The sequence below is a fragment of the Rhinolophus sinicus genome, linkage group LG11, assembly GCF_036562045.2.
Source record: "Rhinolophus sinicus isolate RSC01 linkage group LG11, ASM3656204v1, whole genome shotgun sequence".
In the NCBI taxonomy this organism is placed as follows: Eukaryota; Metazoa; Chordata; class Mammalia; order Chiroptera; family Rhinolophidae; genus Rhinolophus; species Rhinolophus sinicus.
Window position 1 is genome coordinate 12,746,334 of NC_133760.1, and position 24,002 is coordinate 12,770,335.

At 52.9% G+C, this 24,002-nt stretch overlaps 2 protein-coding genes and 1 long non-coding RNA gene across 7 annotated transcripts; 1 reads left to right on the forward strand and 2 right to left on the reverse strand.

Annotated features, from left to right (window-relative positions):
• On the reverse strand, nt 1-13,711 carry KCNK6 (potassium two pore domain channel subfamily K member 6). The gene is made up of 3 exons (XM_019751478.2): nt 10,706-13,711; nt 4,602-4,997; nt 1-4,419 (listed from the first exon to the last, which is right to left on the reverse strand). Exons 1-3 carry the CDS (start codon nt 11,025-11,027, stop codon nt 4,196-4,198), a joined length of 942 nt encoding a protein of 313 aa, XP_019607037.2. The 5' UTR covers nt 11,028-13,711; the 3' UTR covers nt 1-4,195.
• Nucleotides 13,712-13,950: 239 nt separating this feature from the next.
• On the forward strand, nt 13,951-20,570 carry YIF1B (Yip1 interacting factor homolog B, membrane trafficking protein). Of its 5 annotated transcripts, none has more exons than XM_019751479.2 (8): nt 13,951-14,133; nt 17,029-17,267; nt 17,345-17,449; nt 17,661-17,739; nt 17,869-17,926; nt 18,966-19,121; nt 19,203-19,296; nt 20,237-20,570. In XM_019751479.2, the coding sequence occupies exons 1-8, from the start codon at nt 14,082-14,084 to the stop codon at nt 20,390-20,392; spliced, it is 939 nt and encodes a 312-aa protein (XP_019607038.1). In that variant the 5' UTR covers nt 13,951-14,081; the 3' UTR covers nt 20,393-20,570. The 5 variants fall into 5 exon arrangements, with proteins under 5 accessions (XP_019607038.1, XP_019607039.1, XP_019607041.1 ...); XM_019751480.2 differs by having other exon boundaries at nt 13,955-14,124; XM_019751482.2 differs by having other exon boundaries at nt 14,065-14,276.
• A 115-nt stretch (nt 20,571-20,685) lies between these two features.
• On the reverse strand, nt 20,686-21,313 carry LOC109458094 (uncharacterized). Its single transcript, XR_002139140.2, has 3 exons — nt 21,170-21,313; nt 20,924-20,998; nt 20,686-20,820 (listed from the first exon to the last, which is right to left on the reverse strand). It is a non-coding gene; the product is annotated as an uncharacterized LOC109458094 (long non-coding RNA).
• Between the last annotated feature and the right edge of the window lie 2,689 nt (nt 21,314-24,002).

A 24,002-nucleotide genomic window follows, 5' to 3' on the forward strand; every position in this document is an offset into this window, starting at 1 on the left:
TAATAATCATTAGCCAACATTTTATTAAGTACCAGACACTGTTCTAAGATCTTTACAGATATTAAGTTGTTTAACTCTCTGACAAGTCCATGAGGTAGTTGCTGTTACTGTCCCATTTCACAGATTGGCAAACTCAGACACAGGGAGGAGAAATCACTTGCCCAAAGCCACAGGGCTTGGGAGTGATAGAGTTCAAATTTATACTCAGAGACTCTGCCTCCAGAGTCTGTAATGGGAATCACCTCACCATACTAGGTACCACTTGTGTAGAGGGAAAGAAAAAAATGACACACATATGTATACACATATATTCCTGGTATTTGCCTGGAAGGAGACCTGAGAAATCAGTCAGCACAGTCTGTGTGTGGGAGAAAAACTGACCTTCCACTTTGCATTCTTTTGTACCTTGTGAATTTTTAGCAGGCACTTTTTTTTTTTTTTTGTCTTGAACTGAATGGGGTCTGGTTTTCTTCTAGAGGAATTTGGAAGAAGCGGTGAGAAACAGAAACCAGATCACACAGGCACCTCCCTCAAGAAGGTGAGAAATAACTGCTTCCCCAGCCAGCTGCTGACTTTGGCAGCAAGGTCCACAATGACCACGGTGAGGACCCAGAAGACCGGGAGACCGAGAGAGCTAGACAGCAGATGTATCTGAGCTCCCATGGGACAAGGTGACCAACCAAACCTTCCTCAAATCCCAGTTTTGCACTCCTTGTGTGACCTTGGACACATTATTTAACTTCTCTTGGCCTTCTTTCCTCAACAGTAAAATGTGGAGAGAATGTACCTAACAGTTGCGGAGAGGATTAAATAAATTATTATATATCAAGGGCTTGGAGCAGTACCTAGCTCATAGTAAATCCTATGTACTGTATTTTACCGTGTATGATGTGCACCCATGTTTTTGGCCCAAACTTTCAGGGAAAAGAATCTTTCATTTTAATTCAAATATTTGTTTATATTTAGGTGCTTGTTTTTTGTATTATAAAGGAATTTTAGCATTTATTTATTATTGCACTTTTAACTCATAAGCATAAATAAAAGAATTAAAAACTTTTGTATAAATACGGAATTAGTACTACCCATGTGTAATGCATATCCTTATTTTTCCCTCACAAATTTGGGCAAAAAAGTGTGAATATACATGGCAAAATACAAGTGTTTTCTATTGCTGTTATTAAAACAATCTTGTGTGCCTTTTTAGCATGATTTGACAATGTTGACTTCTCCCTCCTTAAAATTCTGTTATCTCTTATTAATACTCCCTTTTGGTTTTCCTACTCCTCTCTGGAACTCCTTTTCTGTCTCTTTTGTAAGCTCTTCTCTCTGGTATGAGGATATTGGTTGAAGCGTCACTGCTCACCATAGGGGTCCTTTATATTACTTAGAAAAAGCCCCCTTTGGGCATATTCAGCTTTGAACTTAAGCCCCTATTTCTTTCCACCCTGCCACCCAGGCAGCTCTTCTGTAGGTCCCAACCTGCATAATTGTACATGCTGAACCCGGCTGATGAATCAATGTCCGCCATCCTCCCAATTGTCTGCCTTTCTCATAGAAGCACAGTTTTGTTCAAGTATTCAGGAGCCTCTAAACTGAAACTTTACCCTCAGCCTCGGTTCCCAGCCTCAGGGGAAATCCTGAGGAATCCAAGTGACTCATGGTAAGCTCTATCACTCTGGCCAATGATTGTTTCAGGATGGGTATGTGAGCCAATTTTGGCCAATGAGGTGGAAGAGGAACCCTACTGGGAGGATTTGGGGAAAGGCTTTCTTGCTTCTAAAGAAATAACATGGGAAATGATGCCCCCTTCTTCTAGTACTAAAAATTACCATGTCTGGTTGTGATGCCTGGACCTGCAGCAGCCACTTTGGGGCAATGAAGGGAGCCCATGTGGAAGCCAAGCCTTCAGCTGAGGGTGGCAGAGCAGAGAGAATAAATCTGGGGCCACAAGAGCCTCCTGAAGCTGTGGTTTGTATCATGCCCAGAGCTCTCCCCAACTCTGGTGATGTGCAATATACAATTATGTCATTGTTTCACCTACTGCCAATCAAGATTTTGTTACTTGCTGCCCAAATCCTTGCTTCCTGATATATAAATAGCCTAAGGCTGACTTCTCGAGGCTGGTCTTCTCTTTACTCCACCCAGGGTTGCCACATCCACCCTCATGGTCTTGGTTCCCAAATCTGTCTCCAGCCTCGACCACCCCCTCAGCCCTAGCTCTGGGGGTCTTGTGACTTCCTGATATCATCCCCTGTGTATCTTTAGTCCCTCACAACCACCATGTTCCAAACCAGTCTGAGCATCTCCCCTCAAACCTCTTCTTTCTCCCAGGTCCCCATCACAAGGGCAGCTGACCATCTCTGGCCCTCCCTGGTCTTACCCGTCCCAAATCTGTAAGGCCTACAGCCTGTCCCCTTGGCCTCCTGAGCGTCCCTCCACCTGCACCTCCTCCCTGTGGCCCCACCCAGCCCCATCATCTCCTGCTTTGTTCCTGTCCCGGCCTCCCCTGGGCACCTGGCCTGGGTCTCCTTTGATCTATGTCCACAGAGAAGAAGCTGGGGGAATCTTCCTAAGGCGTAAACCTAACCATGACCTCTCCTGCTCAAAACTTCCATAACTCTTAGTGCCCTCAAGAAAGAAGCCAAGTTCCCAAGCTGGGCATGTGAAGACACTTAAGATGTGCCCATGTCAACCACTCCACCCTCATTCCCCATTCACTCCACACTTGTCACAGAAGCTGCTTTCCTACCTGCGGGCCTTTGCACACATGGTCCACCTGCCAGGAAGGCCCTCCCCATGCCCTCTCCCCTTGTCTACTATCAAGGCCCAGCTCAGATGCCCCGTCCTTTCCGTTACCTCCAAAGGGCTTGGTAGACGTAACAGTTCAATAGATGGGCCTTTGGCAGTAAGTGCTATCACTGATGTACTATCTTGGGAGGGATCAAATCTGGGAGGAACAACAAAATCAATCACCTCCTAGCTCTGTGTCTAAGACAAGGGACCTCCCCTCCCTGTGCCTCAGTTCCCTCATGTGTGGGAAGGGGATGATAATATGATCTTCCCCACATGTAAAGTACACAGAACAGGGCTTGGCCAAAGAAAGCATCACAGAAAAACATGGCAGGTTCTGTGAAGTCATCTTGTGAAATGGGTACTATTATTGCCATTTTACAGATGAGGGACCTGAGAATCAGAGGGGAAGTGATTACCTGAGGACATGGGCGGGGCACAGCTGGGTTGGGAATTGAGCCCTAGTAGGTAGGCTGACTCCAGAGCTCAGTGTGCAATATACTATTAGTGCTTGGTAAATGGGGACAGCTTTCACAGTGGTGTCACAGCTAAGAGCAGCACCTTCCATGTCACCTGGATCCACACTGGGATCCTGTTTCCTGCCTGCCAGGCTCCTAAGGAAGATTCTAGCACCTAGGCCTACCCCGGGGCTCTCTGCGTGGGCCTTGCTCCCTGGAGACACCTGAGGAAAATCAGGTACACCTTCTCTCCCTGACTACTCCTCGTATTTCTGGGCTGAGTTCAGTTTTCCCTTCCTCCAGGAAGGCCTCCCTGACCTGCCAGGTTGGATTGGGTACATTCCCTGTGTTTTCTCCATCACACCACTGACCACTCTCCCTCCCCCACTGAAGTCCTGCTGGTGCTGGGCTCACTGTATGGGGACAGGTCTGGCTACCTCACTGAACTGAGAGCCCTGTGAGAGTGGGGCCCCACCACCTCAACCACTACTGTCCCTGGCGCTGCCCAGCATGGGCTGGCACAGAGGAGGGAGTTTTGGATGAGTGACTACGTTCTTTCCACCTGAAAGATGAGGAAATCAGGCTCAGGGAGGGCTGTCACTTGACCAAGGTGTAGTGACCGATCTAGTGCCCGAAATGAGGTCTGAGCCCAGAGGCTGGTAGAACCAGCATGACTGAGAGAGGCAGGTGTAGTAAATAAAAGAATAAGAAACAAAGAGATGGTGAGAGACAAAGACAGCAGAGTATGGGGGAGAAAGGAGAAGGGGCTGGGAGAACAATGTGATGCTGGTGCTGGCGGAGCCCGACAGGTACGACAAAGGACAGACAGTTGGTGGCAGTGCCTCGTGACACCAGCATGTGCCCATGACGTTCTAATGCATCAGCTCCAGTCATGTGGCCCCTCAGCCGAAGGCCAGATCCATCCAGCGTCAGGGCGCCTGCCCCAGCTACCTGGGGATGGAGGCGTAGTTCGCGTGGGAGCCAGCATTGAGTTGCTGGTGCAGGTCCGGCTGCGGGCCCAGAATATCCACCCTATCGTCCTCATCCTCACTAAAGCTGGCAGGGCACGGACTGGGCAGCAGGATGAGCTCTGTGAGGCCATGAAGGTCGGACACGTGGCGGAAAGTCTGCAGCACCAGGACCATGGCGACCAGCCCCAGGAAGAGGTAGGCTGTAAAGATGACAGAGGGGTAATGGGTGGACCCTTACCCTGGGCAGGGCCAAAGGGCTACAGAAACCCCCAGGGTGTGGCCATGACCTTCACCTCCCCCTCACACAGGGCCAGGTGTCCCTCAAAGCCTCCAGGGCAAAGCTGTGTCCTGCCCTCAGCCCCCAGCCAGCCACCCCACTCACCTGTGACCAGCAGTTTGTAGAGTGCCCGGAAGGGCTGGCCAGGGGCTTCCCCAGGCACATAGTCACCCAGGCCGATGGTGGACAGAGAGATGAAGCAGAAGTAGAAGGCGTCCAGGAAGCTCCAGTCCTCTTCAAGGTGGGCAAAGACTGCAGCAGGCACCACGAAGCAGATGGTCACCACGACCCCCAGCAGGACCACCAGATGCCAGCGGGCCGCCCGCCGCGGGTCCCAGCCCCAGCGCATGCTCAGCCAGGACAGGGGTGCATGGGTCAGCAGCAGCGACAGGCGCTGGGCCGAGACGGTCAGCAGCAACATGGTGGCCGGCACACCCAGGAGGGCAAAGGCAATGGAAAAGGCCTTGCCCGCGTCAGTCAGTGGCGTCGTGTAGCCATAGCCTGCGGAAGTGATGAGGAAATCCTGCCCACTCAGCACCCACTTGGGGGTCTACGGCCACCCTAAACCGAGACCTCATTTCACCCTTGAACCTGCCCTCCTCCCATTCTCGTCTCCAGTGATGGCACCTCCATTCTTCTGGCTGCTCAGGCCAGGAGCCCTGGTCTCATCCTTCACTCCCTTATCACTCACACCCACTCTCCATCCATCAGTGAATCCTATTGTCTCCAATTTCAAAGAGATCCCAAACTCACCCACCTCACCCCACCTCAGCCCCACCCTCCACCCTGGTCCTCTCTACCCGTCTCCTCCATGGCCTCCCCTCTCCCCCAGCCCTTGCCACCAGTCTGCTCTCCCCACGCAGTCAGAGGGATGCTATGACCACTTGTGTTAAGTCATGTCCCGTCCCTGTTTACAGCCCTTCTATGGCTCCATCTCATTCAAGTAAAAGCACAAAATCCTCATTATGACCCAGCAGGGAAAGTATGCTCTCACCCCAGGACCTTTGCACTGGTTGTTATTTCCCTACGGAACACTTCCCTCAGGTATCCACAGGGCTACCTTCCTCCCCTCCTTTAGGTCATTGCTGAAATGTCACCTTCTCAGTGAGGCCTTCCCTAACCACCTTGTTTTAAATTGTTACACCCTCTTACTCAACTCCTTTTTGGGGGGAAGAGGGTTGTTTTCATAGCACTTAACATCTTCTAGCATACTATATGGTTTACTTATTTATTACTATTTGTCTCCCCTACTAGGGGGCGAGCTCCAGGAGGGCAGGGGCTTCTGTCTGTTTTGTTCACTGCTGAAGCCCTGGTCTCTGGCACAGAGCGGTCACTCGACCAGTAGTTGAAATAATAAATGAAGGGTGCAGGCTTTTGCCTGGCTAGGAGCCTTAGTTGCCTTTACTCTAAAATGGGTGTGACAAACCCCACTGGGTTTCTGGAGGGCTGTGGGAGCCCAGAAAGATCAGTGTGAATATGAGTTCTGCAAACAGAAACATGATAAAGGGGAATTCAGGTGTCAGTGAGACGGGCTCATTTAAGCAAAGTGTAATTTAAAATATTTTTCTATTTCCCAAATAAATCAAACCAAAAGGTCAGAGATATGACTAGGGTGGTAAGGGGCCTGGTTTATGTTGACAGTAAAATGTCTTACCCAAAAGACTACGGACCTAGCCCTATGATCAAAGAGTGGAAACATGCACATGAGGAGGCATTTACCTGTGTCCATCTTCCATACAAAAGGATCACTTGGTTTTTATACACTCAAGCGAATTGAAAGCAGGAGCTTGAAGAGATACCTGGACACTCGTGTTCACGGCAGCCAAAAGGTGGAAACAACCCAAGTGTCTCCATCAATGGATGGATAGATAAACAAAATGTGAATATGTACAATGGAATATTATCCATCCTTATGAAGGAAGGAAATTCTGACACAGGCTACATGGATGAACCTTGAAGATATTATGCTAAATGAAAAAAGCCAGCCACAAAAAGACAAATACTATATTATTCCATTTATATGAGCTACTTAGAGTAGTCAAAATCATAGAGACACAAAGTAGAATGCCAGGGGCTGGGGAGAGGGGTGAAGGGGGAGTTAATATTTAATAGTTTCAGTTTTGCAAGATGAAAATTGTTCTGGAGCTGGATGGTAGTGATGGTTGCACAACAATGTGAATATACCTAATACCCCTTAAGTGTACACTTAAAAATGGGTAAGATGGTAAATTTTATGTGTATTTTACCACAATACAAAAATTGGAGAAAAATGAAGCACCCTCTGTTTTTTTGCTGGACACATGGTCACCTGGAATAAAGACCTTCCCTCTTCCCTTGCAGCTAGGTGTGACTCTGAAATAATTTCTGGCCATTGAGGTATACAAGAAAGAAGCAGGTTGGAACACAGACATGAAGGCTGGAGTTGAGCAGCTATCTTGGACCGTGAAGTGACCTTGGGAATGGAAACTCTGCACAGAGGCATTATGGAGGAACATAAGGTGCTCTGACCATGCAGCATCATTCTGGTCTTGGACTGTCTTAAATATGAACAAGAAATAAACTTCCAACTTATTTAAGCAACTGTTATTTGAGGTTTATCATTTATGGCTCCAACCCTCATTAAGACAAGGTTTTTTGATGGAGAAACTCCAGCAGCCTGGCTGGAAGGACAGGTTTGCAAATGACACGAAATCCTTATAAACAGAAAAATCCTAGTTAGACTAGAATGGGGGCTGTGTGCCTCAACTTGCTACCTCAGAGAGCCCTGTCCAAATCAGTGCCTTGCCATTTATTTCCTGCATGACATTGGCCAAGTGACTTCTCCTCTCTGAGCCTCAGTTTCCTCAGAGTCCTGCAAAATGGGCTCATAAACAACGCCTTCCTCAAATGCAATAGTAATAATTCTGACAGGCTGCAATAGGGCGTAGCACCTAGCAGGGCAAGGAAAGTGTTATCATGACAGTCATCCTCACTTCCTGTATCCTGAATCCCAGTTCTCACAGGCTGACTCCTCCACTCCTGGCCTCAGTTGCTGCAAGGCTGCCTGGATCAACTCCAGGCCCCACGTCTCCTCAGAGGGCTTGGGCCTATGGCAAGACCAGGGGCGCCGTGGGAGAGGTCTCTCTAAAAGACGTTTGGTTTTCCATGTGTCACATGCATTCAGAGCTCCAGGCTTCCCCACCAATAACAAGGAAAACTGAGGCTCAGTTAATGTCAGTTATCACCAGCCATCACAACGGCAGACTCCCTTCTGACCAAACTTTAGTCAGGCTCCTCCGAACCCTCTTCTTGAGTAGGTCTAGTTTTAGCAGGAATCCTAAGTCAGTTTAGGGAAAATCCCCCCACTCTTGGTATCTGATCAAATTCCTTATCCTCCACCCTTGAGAGCTAAGGCCTTGGCCTGTCTGTCTCAAGAACCCTCTTCGGCCAGTAAACAAGAATCCCCTCACCTGTCTCCTCTTACCGCATTTCCCTGAAAATAAGGCTGGGTCTTATATTAATTTTTGCTCCGAAAGATGCATTAAGGCTTAAGTTCAGGGGCTGTCATCCTGAAAAATCATGCTAGGGCTCATTTTCCGGTTAGGTCTTATTTTCGGGGAACCACAGTAGTAATTTTCCATCCACGGACCCCCTCTCACTCTGCTCTCAGCTGTATATCTCCAGCTGTCTTTATTACATTCAGAGTTGAGTTTAATCTCTCTCCCTATTGCAATAACTTACATTTTTAACAAATGTCCAAATAATTTTTCTTTTACAATATATACACACCACCCCCTTCTTCGTGCAGGCCTAAGAGGTAGTGTGGTGTGTTGGTTAAAAGCACGGGATTTGAGGCCTGATGGCCTCGGTTTAAATCTCCACTCTACACCTTCCTAGTTGTGTGGCCTTCGACAAGTTGTCCAGCCTCTCTGGGCCTCAGTTTTTATCGCTAAAAATACAGGGCAGTTAATGATACCTGCCTCACAAGGCTGCTCTGCTGATTGAGTTAAAGCTCATATGAAGCAAGTCTTCTGCTTTGACTATTACTGTGAAGTGGGGAGTATTATTATCCCCATTTTACAGATGAGGGAGGACAGATGAGGCCTAGACCTGAGCAGTGGCTGAACAGTGATCCAAACCCAGGCTGTGCCTGCCTTGAGTTGGCTTCTTCGCCTATCCTACCTGGGACGACTTTTCAGAAGCCAGGATCTGGGAAGAGGCTGATGGAGACACTCAGGTGACCCAGTGAAGCTGGGGAGCAAGCCAAGTGAAGCCGGCAAACAGGTTGGGCGGGCCCAGCCAGCATGGGGAACAGTCAGTGAGCACCCAGCCCTGCTGCCGGGGGGCCTTGGTTTGCTGGTCCACACAGTGGGGCCCCAAAGGCAAATGCCACCTGCTACTGTGGGCAGGGAGGAGTCAGGAGTCTCCCTAGGTCTGCTGCAGCAAACCCCGCCCCAGTTCAAATCCTGAGTAAGGAGAGGAAGAGGAAACTTGGGGGAGGGGATTGGAAAGACCTGCAGGGCCTGACAACAGGGATTTCCCAGGTCTGCTGGGTGCTGAGGTGGAAAGGGATTTCCAGGGTAGGGCTGGGCGGAAGGGGTTGGTCCCACCTGAGGGGTGGTTTCAGAGAAGGGACTCTCAGAGACGGTAATCTGAAATCAGAGGATGGTGCCCTGGTTTGAAACAAATCCTGTTTTGGGGTTGGGGTCCTGGGACTAGAGGAAAGAGGGGACAGGCACCAGTGGGGGCATTTTCTGGATCACAAGTGGGATTGGGAGGGGATTCTGAGCCCAAGGATGCCTGAGGGGACGCGATGGGAGGAGACAAGGTCCTGGCTGAGAGTGTCAAGGTTAGAAAGTGGATATCGGGAGGGTTCTAGGGTGGAGAGGGCCTGGAGCATCCTTAGCGGAGGGGAGAAATTCAGGTCCAAAGCAGGCTGGGGCAGTATTGGGGAAGACAGGGAAGTCCCAGATGTGGGTCTGGAGATTGGAAGGTTCCAGGTACCCAGGAGATTCCATTTTTTGGGAAATCTAAGGTGGGCAGGGGTTCTCGGGGCAGGGGTAGCAGGTGCAGAGAGCAGAGTCCCTGGGCTGGCATTGCGTGTAGGGGGGGAGTCTGCTCTCAATGACAGTGTGTGTGGATGGCACTGGAGTCCCTGATAGGAGGTCCAGGTGGTTCTAGGGCTCTTGCTGCGGGATGTCAGGGTCCAGAGAGTCTCAGCTAGGGGTTTTCAGGTTCAAAGAGGCCCCCATGGGGGTCCCTGGTTTGGAAAGCAGTAGGGTTTTTGCTGGAACCAGTTTTGGGATTGGGGGGGAGGGAGTCCTGGCTAGGGAACTTCTGGTTGGAAAGTCAGTAGTTCTTCTTGAAAGGGTGTTCTAGCTCCCTCCATGGTGGGTCCCTCTCACACATCCACAGTTGGGGGCAGCTGAGTTGGAAGTTCCAGGTTCAGAGGGAACTGGGGTGTCTCTATTGGGAGGAAAACCCTGCATTGAGGGCATCCCAATACAGAGGAAATGTCAGTGGAGTATGTGGAGAGTGGTCCTGTGTCTGGGGTCAGGGCTACCTGCTGGGGAGTATGAGGATAGGGTGGTCCTCTGTCTGGAGGAGGGCAGGGGCCCTGGCAGGAGTGTGGTCTAGGTCCAGAGGGGTGGACATCTCAGACAGAGGCACCAGGGTCTGGAGGAGGTTGGGGTAGGGCTTCCCAAGGGGCGACCCAGAAGGACATATCTGGAGAGTCAGGAGACATTGTCGGAGGGGATGCAGTGTGAGCCCAGAGAGAAGGGAGAGGTCCTTGGTGGCTGAGGTCTGGGTCCAGAGGGGGCCAGGGTCTCAGGCCAAGGCTGTCTGGTCCTCGCTGGGGGTTTCTGAGGGTAGTCCTAGGCCCAGAGGAGACTGGACAGACCTGGGTCTCCAAGGCGGTTAAGGCAGAGGAATGGGGTCCCAGGTGCTCCCTGGAAGGTACTCTGAAGGTGGCCCTCCTTCCAGAGGGAACCTGGTTCCCGCTGGAAGGAGAGGCTTGGGAGTTTGCCGCGGGCGGCGGATCCCACAAGTGTAGGTGCGGGTCCTCGCTGAGGGATTTTCAGGGGATCCTAGGCCCAGAGCCGATTGGGAATGATGTGCTGAGATAAAGGTATCTCGTGAGGGCTCCCGGGTGTCCCAGGGAAGGGGACGGGGATGAGGGGGGGTCCCGGATCCTCGCTGGCTTAGGAGTCGGGGAGGCGCTCACATACCCACGGTGGTGACCAGCGTGCTAGCGAAGAAGAGAGCCGAGGCAAAATCCCAGGCGGGGTCCGAGGCGTTGGCGGGCCACGAAGCGTTGGCTAGCGCGGCGCGCCCCAGCCGGCCGGCCGCCAGCACCCGCTCCACGAAGGCATCCAGGGCGGGGGCGGACACGCACGGGCTGCGCCGCAGCAGCTGCTCCCGCAGCGTCTCCAGCTCCGCGCGGAGTTGAGCCTCGTACGGCTGCTCCAGCCGTGCCACCAGCAAAGCGCCCAGCCCCAGGTACGCGGCGTAGACGGCCAGGGCTCCCGCCAAGAGAGCGCCCCGCGGCATGGCGCCCGTCCGCCGGCTCCCCGCCGGCTCCCGGCCGAGCCCCGCCGCCCCGCTGACGTGGCCCCCGCCTCCGGACTGCCCGGCGCCCAGCTTCAGTTCCGGGAGTGCTCGAGGCCAGGCCACCAGCGCCCCAAAGAGGAACCAGAGGAAGGAGGGGAGGGGCGAAAGTGGAGGAGCGCCCCGCCTCTGAGAAACTGAGGCACGCCCTACCGCCAGGTGTTAGTACAGAGAGGGTGGAGACCAGGGCGCCCGGACTTAGAAGACCAAAGGGATGCAAAGGTTGGGGGCATTCTCCCTTTCCTTCCATCCCTTCCCTCTCTGCCTCCCACGGTCGCGGCTCCCTAGGTCAGAGAGAATCGAACTCTCTTTTACTCTCTTTTACTGAGGAGTCGGCCCCAACGCCTCAGGGCCATCGCTCACCGGCTGCGAAGATTGTGCACTACATCAGGACGAATGGCCAAGGGGACACACTAACATCCAGTCATCACTCCTTTCGCCAAGTCATGCGCTCTGGAGTAGGGTTGCGTCCACCCAGAAGGGAGGCCTAATTCACAACGAGGGACACAACCGGAACAGGTGTCCCCTGTGCCCCCACGGACAGAGTAGGGATCCTTAGCTATTCACCAAATCTTTGTTCAGCACCCACTTTGTGCCCGGCCCTTTGCTGGGGACACAGCAGTGACCAAGACAGTTCTGGGACCTGCCCTCAGGGGGCTCCCAGCACTTCAACAGAATGACAGCCCAGAGGGTCGGCGTTGTGACGAGGGAAGCGCAGGCAGAGTGACCGGGGCTGGGGTGGGGGAAGCCTAGAGGACTGTGGACAGAGAGGAGGCAATTGCCGCAGCTTAGGAGACACCTGACCTGAGATGAAACATGAAGGATGAACAGGAGTGAACAGGGTCTCTTGTCCTGGAAGAACCACAGATACAATTCTCCACCAAAGGACGAATTTTTCCCTCCATGTTCCCCCTGTAGATTTTTCCATATCCCCCTCCAGCTGCAACTCAGCACCCTCCCTGACTGCCTTCTGGAGGGCAGCCCAGAATCCCGACCACATCTGACTGGCAGAGGAGTAGGGCTTGGGGCCCAGCTCAGACACACTCCAGCTGGTTCTATTTATAAAGCCAGCTCTTGGGGAAGAGCCCAACTTGGGGCTGATAACCCACAGGAAGAGACGCCTGATAATAAAACAGTAACAGTAGCGGTCAGTGATCAAAGGCTTCAACATGTCAGTCCCCGTGGACACATGGGCTTATATTGAATCTTCAATCCCTCCTCTATTATTCCCATTAAACAGATGAGAAAATTTAGGCTTAAAAATGGAGTAGTCAGGGAGGATGGTTGGCTCTGTGGTTAGAGCACAGTGCTCATACCACCAAGGTCGCCGGTTCGAGTCTCACATAGGACAGTGAGCTGCGCCCTCTGCAACTAGATTAAAAACAACAACTTGGGCCAGCCCAGTGGCTCAGGCTGTTAGAGCTCCGTGCTCGTAACTCCGAAGGCTGCCGGTTCGATTCCCACATGGGCCAGTGGGCTGTCAACCACAAGGTTGCCAGTTCAATTCCTTGAGTCCTGCAAGGGATGGTGGGCAGCGCCCCCTGCAACTAAAATTGAACACGGCACCTTGAGTTGAGCTGCCGCTGAGCTCCCAGATGGCTCAGTTGGTTGGAGTGCGTCCTCTCAACCACAAGGTTGCCGGTTCGACTCCCGCAAGGGATGGTGGGCTGTGCCCCCTGCAACTAGAAAACGGCAACTGGACCTGGAGCTGAGCTGCACCCTCCACAACTAAGATTGAAAGGAGAACAACTTGACTTGAAAAAAAAAAAAGAAAACAATAACTTGACATGGAGCTGATGGGTCCTGGAAAAACACACACACTGTTCCCCAACATTCCCCAATTAAAAAAAGATGGAGTAGTCACACAACTGGTAAAGTGTGACTGATGTGAACATGAGACCAACAAGAAGCCAAATACTTGCTTTACTAATAAAAAAATGTTCACAGAAGAATTTGAGTGGGGAAGATAAGGATGAGGAGATGGTGATGGAGCTCAAGGGACAGATGCTAAACCAGAGGTGCAGAAGAGGAGTGGGGGCACCTCACTCACAAAATCAAGAACAAAAAACCTACGACTGAGCCAGGACTCATAACTGAGAGACCAGAACAGTCCTCAAGGTTCCCAGAAAAGACAATGTCTCAGAGGAGGAAAGGGAAAGCCACAGTGATAGGGTCATTTGCTGACATCCTTCCTGAGTGCTATCACTGCCCAGAAGTCACTTCTACCATTATCTTTGCATGAGATAAGTGGAGGAGACTGAGGGACAGAAAGAGAGGCTGAGGGGAGAGCACGGGGGAGACTGACGGACTAAGAGGAGAGACTAAGAAAGCTTAATTCTCAGGACTCCTCGCTTGCAGGTGTGCCTGTGTGTACTCTGAGTTGTTGGGGGTTGTAGAGTGTTTTTGGCGGACCGGGGAAACCAGGTTGCAATGCAAAGCATTTTTATGAGTCTCTGGGAAAATGTCTAAAGATATCTTCGAAGAAAGGCACTTTGGTTCTTCCCACTTAACTTGTTGGGCATCCTTTTCTCACTCTAGATGTTTAATACCTAAGGTCCGCCAAAATTGTATAAGCACCAGAGCCCGCACCACTCCACCTAGCCCCTCGGGAACACAAATGGATCTCTCCTCCCCTGCTCCACACCCTTCCCTGGCTCCCGCCTGCTCTCAGCGACCCAAATTGAGCGTCTGCCTTTAAAGAACTCCATTTCCCATCGGCCTCTTCACTGGACACCTACATTTTCATCATGCACAACACCGCCTACTCCTGGGATAGTTCCTGGCTCCGCCCCCTGCCCGTCCGGTCTTGACTCTCGCCTTACATCACCGGCCTCCAGTCCCCTCCTCTTACCGCCAACTCGTCCGCGCCTCCGCGAGAGAGCGGGGCTTCTGCGCGATCGTAGTGCCTATTGGCTGTGGCGCCGCCGGTAGGGCGTGGCTACGGAAGCCGGGCGGGCACATTTCAAACCGTGGCTGGGGCGGCGGCGGCGGCTAAGGATGCACCCGGCAGGCTTGGCGGCGGCGGGGACGCCCCGGCAGCGTAAGTGGCGTACGTGGCCGGCCTTGGAGATCGGGCGGGCGGGCCGAGGCGTGGAGGGGAGCCGCCGCGGCGGTTAGCTAGGTCGCTGCAGGTCGGAGGTCACGAAGTCAGGGATCTGGAGCTTCGAGGTGTGCACCGCGCAGGGATGCCAGGTCCGGGTAGGGGCGCTTTGGGATTGATTGTTTTTTTTCTTTAGGAAATTATTATGGAAGAAAACAACTTTGGGCAGGATATTGTACGATGGGCAGAAAAGCGCGACTTTCATTCACTTGCAGTTAGCGATCAGCCGCCCCCTACCCTTCCGTGGTCTCAGGCTTCGCCCACGCTTTTTAGGATGGCAGTCACTGCCCTCCGTGAGCGCAGAGGGTTGTGGTTACCCCTTATTTACAATTTGAACCTGTGTTTATTGTACTGTTAACCTCCATTTCCTGTCTCTGAATTTGTACCTCTAAATTCCTCTTCATCTCCGTGAGTGCGTACACCTCATTTATTCAGTTCGGCAACGTATCCTGCTCAGCTCCCCGTGCTTGGCCCTCTGCTGGATTGTGGGTACCTGGTAGTAGCCAGCACAGCACTTGGTCCTTGTTAATTTACAGCTCAGAGTTTAGTGGGAAAACAGATCCTAAATTTGGAAGTGAACGAGTCAGCAAGATAATTTGGAAGTAAATTAGGGCTGTAAAGGGAGTAATCCAGGATGTGCCTAGGAGTTGAGGAGGCCTCTTTTGAGGGAGAAGGTGTGATGCCTTTGTTCCTCCCTTCAACCATCAGTAAGGTGCCTGGATGGCCCTGTGGTGCCTAATGCTGGGGAAACAGCGGTACCTAGACAGCCCCGTATCCAGTCCTCATGGAGCTACCAGTACAGAGCAGAAGACAGTGACAGGCTAAAGTGATGGATCTACCGTGTTTCCCCGAAAATAAGACCGGGTCTTATATTAAGGTTTGCTCCAAAAGACACGTTAGGGCTTATGTTCAGGGGATGTCATCCTGAAAAATCTGCTAGGGCTTATTTTCCGGTTAGGTCTTATTTTGGGGGAACACGGTATGATGAGAGAAGCACAGAGTGGTTATGGCCAGGATGGAGGTGTGGTAGCTCAGATTAGGCACGTGATCCCAGCCTTGGGGTGTTAGTGAAACTTCGGAGAAGGGGATTTGTGGTGAGAGGGAAAAGCATTGGAGGCTTGTGTCAAGTAAACAAGTAGACAAATGAATATATATCTAGCAATTGTGGTAAGTGCTCAGAAGGGAAAAAAGAACCACTAGATATAATGAGAAAGAACAAGGTGGGGCTGGGGAAGGTCTCTCTGAGAAGGAAACATTTGAGCTAAAGCCTGAGTGCTGCAGTGGTAGGTGTTAATCGTGGGAAGGTGTTCCAAGGTGAAAGCGCTAGATGTTCAAAAGCCATTGGAGGGTAGAAGTTTGGCAGGGTCAGGGCCTGAGAGGAGGCCATTGTGGCTGGAGTGTTAGGAGGGCTGGGTCCTGCAGGCGGTCATAGGCATTTGGATTTTATTCTCTGCACAGTGGGCCCTGATCTTAGGCAGAGGACTGGAAATGTTCTTTTGCATTTGAAAAGCTCACTCTGGCTGTCCACTGGAGAGAAGGTTGGTGTAGCTAAGAAAGGACAGGGGTACCCTGGAGGAAGACATTTAAGTCAAGTGCAAGATGACACAGTTTGAGAGGGGAGGGTAGCATTGAGACAGTGAGACAGTGGTGAGAACTAGCGATTGGTTGGTTGGATGCCAGACAGAAGGGGAATCAGGGGTTTGGACACTGAGGTAAGCGCTCAGGGGCAGCCAGAGGGCATTTCCAGGAAGTGACCAACCTGGGTCTGGAACCAGGAGAGAAGTGGTGGCTAGAGACAGTGGTGGCTGTTGGTGTGGGTGAGATTGCTCTAGGTGAGAAACAGAAGACAGGGCAAGGGTGGAAAATTGAGTCACACATTTAAGGGAGCTGGAAATAAGACACTGATTGAGAGGGACCTATTGGGGGACCATCCGCTCCATGAAGGCAGAAGTTTTTGTCCTTTTGATCATTATTTTATCCACCACGCCTGCAGCAGAGTCTAACACAGTGGGGTGGGTCGTTACGAGGATTAAATGAGTTAAACCATAGTGTTTAGAACATGGACTGGGATGGGGTTAGTGCTCAGTTGGGGTTGAATTACTGTAATATTTATGCATATCAGGTGACTTGGGCTGGATTCTTGCTCTTCACTCACTCAATTTGGCCCTTTGCACAAGTCATTTAGCTTGTCTGGGCCTCGATATCCACATCTGTAAAATGGGGATGGCGATTGATTCATTCATCAGGTTTTCATCAAGTGTTAGGTATGGGATTTAGCCATAAACAAGACAAAGATCCCCACCCTGGGGGGGCTCACATTTTTGTGGGCAGACAGTAAACAAAAGAATTAAAGCAGCTAGTATCAGCTAGTGCTGAGTTCTGTGGATATAAATGAAGAAGAGAAGGGGGGTGGAGAGGGCCACCAAGGGTGGTACAGTTTGTAGACAGGATGGCGGGGGAAGGCCCCGCTGAGCCAAAACTTTGGGGAGGGAGCCCTGAGAACACCTGGGAGAAAAGCATTCAGGCAGAGGAACAGCCAGTGCAGCGGCCCTGAGCAGGGAGCCTGCCTGGTGTTTTCCGTCGTGTGCACTGGCTGAGGTGAATGAGTGAGGGGGAGCATGAAGAGGGGTATGGATAGAGACCTTGTTTGTATGAGGCGTAGCACCAGATTCTATGCACAGTAGCCCCATACATAGTAGTTATCAACATTATCATCATCATCGTTATTTGGGTGGGTCAATAGCACTTGGCTGGCCGGCCCATCAAAACCAGTGCCCCACTGCAGCAGGGCCCGAGGGAGCGCACCTGCAGAATGAATGAGGTTCCACCCCTCTCTCCCTGCAGCCTCGAAGCGGAGGATCCCTGTGTCCCAGCCAGGCATGGCTGACCCTCACCAGCTTTTCGATGACACAAGTTCAGCCCAGAGCCGGGCCTATGGGGCCCCGCAGGGACCCAGTGGCCTGGGCTACCCTACAGCCTCAGCCTCGCCCCAGGCAGCCTTCCTGTCTGATCCTGTGTCCAACATGGCCATGGCCTACGGGAGCAGCCTGGCGGCACAGGGCAAAGAGCTGGTGGACAAGAATGTGAGTGGGCTGGGCTGGTGGGCGCGGAAGTCCAGGGCCGAGGGGCCAGGGCTTCAGGTAGAGCTCTGCCTCCCCAGATTGACCGCTTCATCCCCGTCACCAAGCTCAAGTATTACTTTGCTGTGGACACCCTGTACGTGGGCAAAAAGCTGGGCCTGCTCTTCTTCCCCTACCTGCACCAGGTTAGCACCCACCCCACCCCCACCCCCCACCCCGCTGATGTGACTATTTTCTGAGGTGGGAGACAGCCTCTGGGCTGGGGGGCGGGGGTGAATCAGAGGCTGGGGCAAGCCTAAGGGACAGGGTGGCTGATTTGCCCCAAGAGGGCCTGTGAGCAGGATGGGAGGAGCCCAGCTCTGGGGGTTCTCCCTGCTCCCCCCACTGTCCACACAGGACTGGGAGGTGCAGTACCAGCAGGACACGCCAGTGGCCCCTCGCTTTGATGTCAACGCTCCTGACCTCTACATTCCAGGTTTCACCCTACCTACCACCACCCCGCACCCTCCTCCCTCTGGGTGGGCACATCTAGGGCAGAGGTTTGGGTGCCTGGAGCCCCAGGATGGTCCTTCCTCTGACCCACGTCTGTGTCTGCTTCCCACAGCGATGGCTTTTATTACCTACATCTTGGTGGCTGGCCTGGCACTGGGGACCCAGGATAGGTAAGAGAGGCCTGGAGTGGGCAGAGTGGTGTGGGGGTTGGGGAGCTGGGGGGCAGTCGGGAGAGGTTCCCCTCTCTCAGAACAACCCCACCATGCTCCCAGTTGGCCAAGAAAGAGCCCTTGGATGTCCAACTTAGGGTCACCCTGTCTCTTCCCTCTTTCCCACCCACCACACCCTGTGCTGGGTTACTTTTTAAATCTGTCCTTCCCCTTGGCCTCCACTACCAGATCCAGCCTCATCCTCTCCCTCTCCTAACCAGCTGCCATCCCCCCACCCTGTACCCCAACTCCAACAGCAGCCAGGAAGATCTTGTCTGAGAGGTGGGCCTGGCCACGTCGTTGTCTGCTTAGAAGCTGTCCATAGCTTCCCTGTCCCCAGCTCCTTAGCCTGGCACTGCCCTCCATGAGGCCGTTCTCTGCCCCTCCTGACTCTGCTGCACCACTCTGGTCTTCCTCCCATCCTCCAGAGGGCCTGGTGCTGCCATCCCAGGGCCTTTGCACATCCAGTTCCATTTGCTCAGGAGTATGTTCCTCCCCTACATCATCACCTGCTGAGCACCTGCTCACTCAAGATATCTACACTCCGATGTCACTTCCTTCGGGAAGCCTTCCCAGCTTCCCCCCCAACCCCACCCCAGGCTGGGTCAAGCCCCCACCTCTTACTCATTGGCCCCTGTTCATTCCCTTTGTGGCATTAAAAACAACTGTCATTCGAGTAAATTGTTGAGGCACTGAGGTGATGGCAGAGACCAAGGTCCTTCTTTCTCAACCAGCTCCTTACCCCTTTAGGCCTCAATGCAGGTGTCCCCTCCTCTGGGAAGCCCGATGCCAACCCCTCCCAGCTCCATCATGCACTTCCCCTTTCCTGTGCTACCCCCATGCCAGCCCTGACCACTCTAGGCTGTCACTGTGGACAGGGCCCAGAACCATCTTAGTCATTGCTGGGTCTCCAGCCCCACCCAACATAGGCTGTCCCCAAGTGGATACGCAGGGAGGATGTGAGCCAGCCCACGGAGTGACAGAACTTGGGTGCCCACAGGTTTTCCCCAGACCTCCTGGGGTTACAGGCCAGCTCAGCCTTGGCCTGGCTGACACTGGAGGTGCTGGCCATCCTGTTCAGCCTCTATCTGGTCACTGTCAACACCGACCTCACCACGATCGACTTGGTGGCTTTCTTGGGCTACAAATATGTTGGGTGAGTACCGCCACCTCCCCCCTACCAGCCCTAGGCCTGGGCCTCTTCCTCAGACGAGCCTTCCCCTCTCCCCCCACCCAGGATGATTGGCGGGGTCCTCATGGGCCTGCTCTTTGGGAAGATTGGCTACTACCTGGTGTTGGGCTGGTGCTGCATATCCATCTTTGTGTTCATGGTGAGCTGGGGCTGAGGGGAGGTGAGGCTGAGGGCAGAGTTGGGGTCCCCTGGGAGGCACCCAAGCAGAGTGTCAGATGGGGGTTTTAGACCGTAACTGCATTGCTGAACTGAGGAGCCCTGGAGGGGCTGCCCCGGCCTCGGGGTCAGAAGGGCTTCCTGGCAGATGCGGTATCCAAGCTGGAGCCTGAAGGAAGAGAGGAGCCAGCCAGACTGCTAGGGTGGGCTCTCACCCTCACCCCAGTCTCCTTACATGGTGGACTCTCCTGCCAGAATTTCCGCTAGGATGAAAAAGTTTCAGTACCCCCCCAAGTAGCTTGTTTGAGGGTCCTTCCAGCTGGTGTGGAGGTGCTGGTTCAGAGCACTGGAGTCCAGCAGGCCTGGGTTTGACCCCAAGCTTTGCTGGATCCTGGGCAGGTCACTTCTTCTTTTTCAACCTCAGTTTTCCCTTTTGTAAAATGCTGATGGTGATCGCTGCACTTGAGGGGACTGGGAGGCCTGAGTGTGAGACGTGTGAGGAGCAGAGGGCACACACTGGTGGCTGGTGGGCTGACTCTCCGACTTTGCCTTTGATGTCATTATTTACAAGTTTTTTTAAAAAAGGCATGCTGGCTTGTGTTAAAAAATTGTCACGTGGCCAATATAAGCAGGTGACAGCAGTCAGGACGGAGCCAGGCCACCCCTTTCAGGCAGGGTAATCAGCTCACTCACTTACGGGACACCTGGGTTTGAACCCTCACTTTCCTCACAAGGTCTGGGGGAGGAGCATCACCATCTGTTAGATCTGGGGGAGCCAAGGAGCCCAGAACAAAGACTTGAGCCCAGCTGCCCCGGTGAAGGGAGGGAGAAAGTAAGTGCAGGCTGCAGAGGGGCAGGGACCGGAAGTGGCCAGGTGCCCCGCCAGGCTGAGAGGGCTCAACGGTAACCCTTCCCCACCCCAGATCCGGACTCTGCGGCTGAAGATTCTGGCGGAGGCGGCGGCGGAGGGAGTCCCGGTGCGCGGGGCTCGGAACCAGCTGCGCATGTACCTAACGATGGCCGTGGCTGCTGCGCAGCCTCTGCTTATGTACTGGCTCACCTTCCACCTGGTGCGGTGAGGGCGGCGCGCCACGCCTCCAGCTGCAGCTACTTGCTGCCACTGCTCATCTCCAAGGACCGCCCCCCAACCCGAAACCCTCCCCCTCCCCCTCAGGTGCTGAGATCCCCAGCTGCACAGGCCGCCCCCCAGCAGGCGGCCACTGTTCCGGAAACAATAAACCACCGTGGTAGGCCCAGCGTGGATGGCCTCTCCTTGGTGGCTGCCAGGCTGCCCGGCAGGGGGCAGGCCTGGCCCGGAAGCGGCGGGGCGGGCGGGGACAGTTCACAGCGCCTGCAACCAGGAGGCTACCCGAAGGCTGAGAGGAGGTTTAATGAGCCAAGCCCAGCCCCGTCAGTGGGAAGCCTTCTTCACCTTCTCTTTTTTCACCTTGGGCTTCTTGACCTTTTTCGGGGTGCTTCCCTGCATCCCTGAGCCTGCTGAGTGGGGCTGTGGGGATGGGAGAGGAGAGAGGGTTCCTTGGTGAATGGTGGCCCAGGTTCTGGGCTGGGCCTCTATCTTGGCACCTACTTGGGAGGAGGAAGCCTCTTACCTTAGCCTCCATGTCAGAGCTGCTGGAGCTGCTGCTGCTGTCAGAGTCTGAGGAGCTGTGATGGCTGTGGCCGTGCTAGTTGAAAGTGCAGACAGTGAGGCTGAGGCCTCCCCAAGTTGGAAGCCTGGGCCTGAGGCTCGGCAGGGCCCTGGGGTCAAAGGCACCCACATTCCACCTCCCATAGGATGTGTCCGGTCTTCCCCACACACACACCGGTTAGCTGGCCCAATGCCTGGGGTCACTCACCTGGCCTGCCCCCTTGGGCTTCTTGGAGGTGTTCTCCAGGGCTGCGGAGAGAAGTTGGGTGGATTGGTGCAGGTAATGTCCCCTGTACCTTAAGTTTCCTGCTGCCAGGAGTGCACCCACTGTAGCCTCAAGTTTTATAGCGGCAAGAAGGTGTGTCCAGAAGGCTGGGGGAGGGGCAGTGGGACCTGCCCTCCCAAGGAATGCTGGGAGCCCCACCTGACCTTTGTTTAGTCCTTAGCCCCTCCCCAGCACCACCCAGCTTTTCCTCTGGGCTATGGGGAGGGTGGACAGTTGACTGCAAAAGAAGAAAAAACGAACAAACCTGCCTGCCCCAGCCTTGGCAAGTGAGCAGGAGCTGTGTGGATGGGGTGGGGTTGGCAGATGCAGATTTCTGAGGAGCAGAGCTGTCATCAGCTTCCCCAAAAAGGGTCAGATGCCTGCTTTTGAAGAAATGAGGGAAGTGGCTCCCTGTGACCTGTAAGCCATGAGAACACTATCAGTTGCTTTGTGCTAGGCGCTGTTCCCAACCCCCTCTGTGGCTTGGTGAGAAACAGTCTAAAGAAGAGCGTGAACTTGGGAGCCGCTTGTTGAAGCCCATCTGTACCATTTGGTAGCGCGGTGATCCAGGGACAGTTGCTTCGCCTCCCTGTGCTTCAGTTTCCTCATTTGTAATGACAGCTACCATAATGGGGTCAATGTAAGAATCATGGATTGGTTCCCTAGAACTGTGCCTGGCACAGACTAAGTGCTTAGGAAATAATGTTCTGGCTTTTTAAAAATAAAATAAGTATTACTACTATCCCTGTTTTACAGGTGAGAAGACAGAGGGAGCAAACAGTTAAGTAAGATGACGAGGGGAAATGCAGCAATAAACAGACTAGAACTGGGGCTCACACCCCAGTGTGGCTCAAGTCCCAGGCTCTGCCTGGCCCCCATCTCACCCTGGAGGGTGCTCAGTGGAAGGGCAGTCAGCAGAGCCCAGCCTTCCCTCCCCACCTTGGGCTGGGCCCAGGTGGGGCTCGCAGAGGAGTTGGGGCCCTGAGCTGTTCCCATCACTGTCATGATGTGTCCTTTCGAGTTTCTCTCCAGCCCAGCCCTGCCCGGCCACCAGCAGCTGGGAGGCCTGTGTCTATGGCAGGGACAGGTGGCTGGGACCTGGGGGTGATGATAAACATGCATCAGCCTTGTGCACTCAGATCTCTGCTCCAAAGTCCATACCTTAGAGGAGCCTGCCCCGACTCCCCGCTCCATGGAGCCCCGTCAGTCCACCCCCTCTGCCCTGCTTGATGGCCAGCACAGCCCTTGCTTACCACTCTCTGAAGTTATCTTTATTCTCACTCGTCCCTGCAGCATATATTTATTAGCACCTACTATGTGTCCAGCACAGTTCAAGTGCTGGGGGTGCAGAGGTGAACAAAATTTCCAGCAAAAATTCCAGCCTCATGGAATTGACATTCTAGTGGAAGAAAGAAGGTAAAATGTATAGTATGTTAGGAAAAACAAACTGGAAATTAAAATGTCCATCATTTGGTGAACATATAGGCAAAATGTGATATATCTATACAATGGAATATTATTCAGCAACAGAAAATGAACCGACGTGCTGCATCACAGGCAAACCTCAAACTTATGCTAAGGGAAAGAAGCCATGCACAAGATTACCTATTGTATGATACGTAGCATTCATACGGAGTGTTCAGAGAAGGCAGTTAGGAAGCAGGTGAGTGGTTGCTGGGAGCTGAGTGGGAACAGGGATTAACTGTCAATGGGCAGGAGTGATCTTACTGGTCGTTGGGGAGAAAATGTTCTAAAACTGATTTATGGAGACAGTTACACCCTTTGGTAAAGTTATTAAACATCACTGAATTGTAATTTTGAAAGGGGTGAGTTTTATGTAACGTACCTTAATAAAAGCTATTTTTTAAAAAGTCATGTGCTAAGAAGAGAAAGTGGAATAAGTAATAACTATGTCAGATATTGGGGAGGGCTTGAATTTTAGGTAGAGTTACCAGGGAAAGCCTAACTGAAGTCTTTGAGTAAAGCTCTGAAGGTGAAAAGACAAGCCATATAAGCATATGGAAGAAGAGTGTTCTAGGCAGAGGGAGCAGCAAGTGCCAAGGCCCTGAAGTGGGAATGTATCTGTGTGTCTGAGGAACTGCAAGGAGATCAGAGTGGCAGTGAGAATGGAGGGAAGGAGAAAATGGGGAGGAGAGGAAGGGGTTTCTTGTAAATCAAAGATCTTTGTTCTTTTAGTCTGAGTGAGAAGCGGTGAAATGATGACTGCAGTTTTACCCACAACTGGATTCAGGATAAGAAAGAAAGTGGTTGTCTCTCCTGGCAGGTCATAAATTCCATGTCTGTGGGGACCTCATCTGCTTTGCTCAGCACCCAGAACAGCGTGACTTAAGAGTTGGTGTTCGCTAGCATTTGGTGAATGAGATTATCTGATGGCAGGAGATGAGCTAATGGCATGTTAGGACAAGCATAGAGTGGCTACGAGTTTGGGTCAATCTTACACGAAAATCCTCACTCGACTCCTTAAAAAACTGCTCTGTGGGGCCAGCCCGGTGGCTCAGGTGGTTGGAGCTCCGTGCTCCTAATTCCGAGGGCTGCCAGTTCAATTCCCACATGGGCCAGTGGGCTCTCAACCACAAGGTTGCCAGTTCAATTCCTGGAGTCCCGCAAGGGATGGTGGGCTCCGCCCCCTGCGGCTGGGATTGGACAGGCACCTTGAGCTGAGCTGCCTCCCGGATGGCTCAGTTGGTTGGAGCGTGTCCTCTCAACCACAAGGTTGCCGGTTCGATTCCCATGGGATGGTGGGCTGCGCCCCCTG

Coding starts and splice junctions, on each gene's coding strand:
- YIF1B (XM_019751479.2), top strand. CDS start 14,082: ATGCACCCGGCAGGCTTGGCGGCGGCGGGGACGCCCCGGCAGCGTAAG. Junction 14,134..17,028: donor GCCCCGGCAGCGTAAGTGGC/GTACGTGGCCGG, acceptor CTCTCCCTGCAG/CCTCGAAGCGGAGGATCCCT. Junction 19,297..20,236: donor TATCCATCTTTGTGTTCATG/GTGAGCTGGGGC, acceptor TCCCCACCCCAG/ATCCGGACTCTGCGGCTGAA.
- KCNK6 (XM_019751478.2), bottom strand. CDS start 11,027: ATGCCGCGGGGCGCTCTCTTGGCGGGAGCCCTGGCCGTCTACGCCGCG. Junction 4,998..10,705: donor CACGCTGGTCACCACCGTGG/GTATGTGAGCGC, acceptor TCACTTCCGCAG/GCTATGGCTACACGACGCCA. Junction 4,420..4,601: donor CTACAAACTGCTGGTCACAG/GTGAGTGGGGTG, acceptor TCATCTTTACAG/CCTACCTCTTCCTGGGGCTG.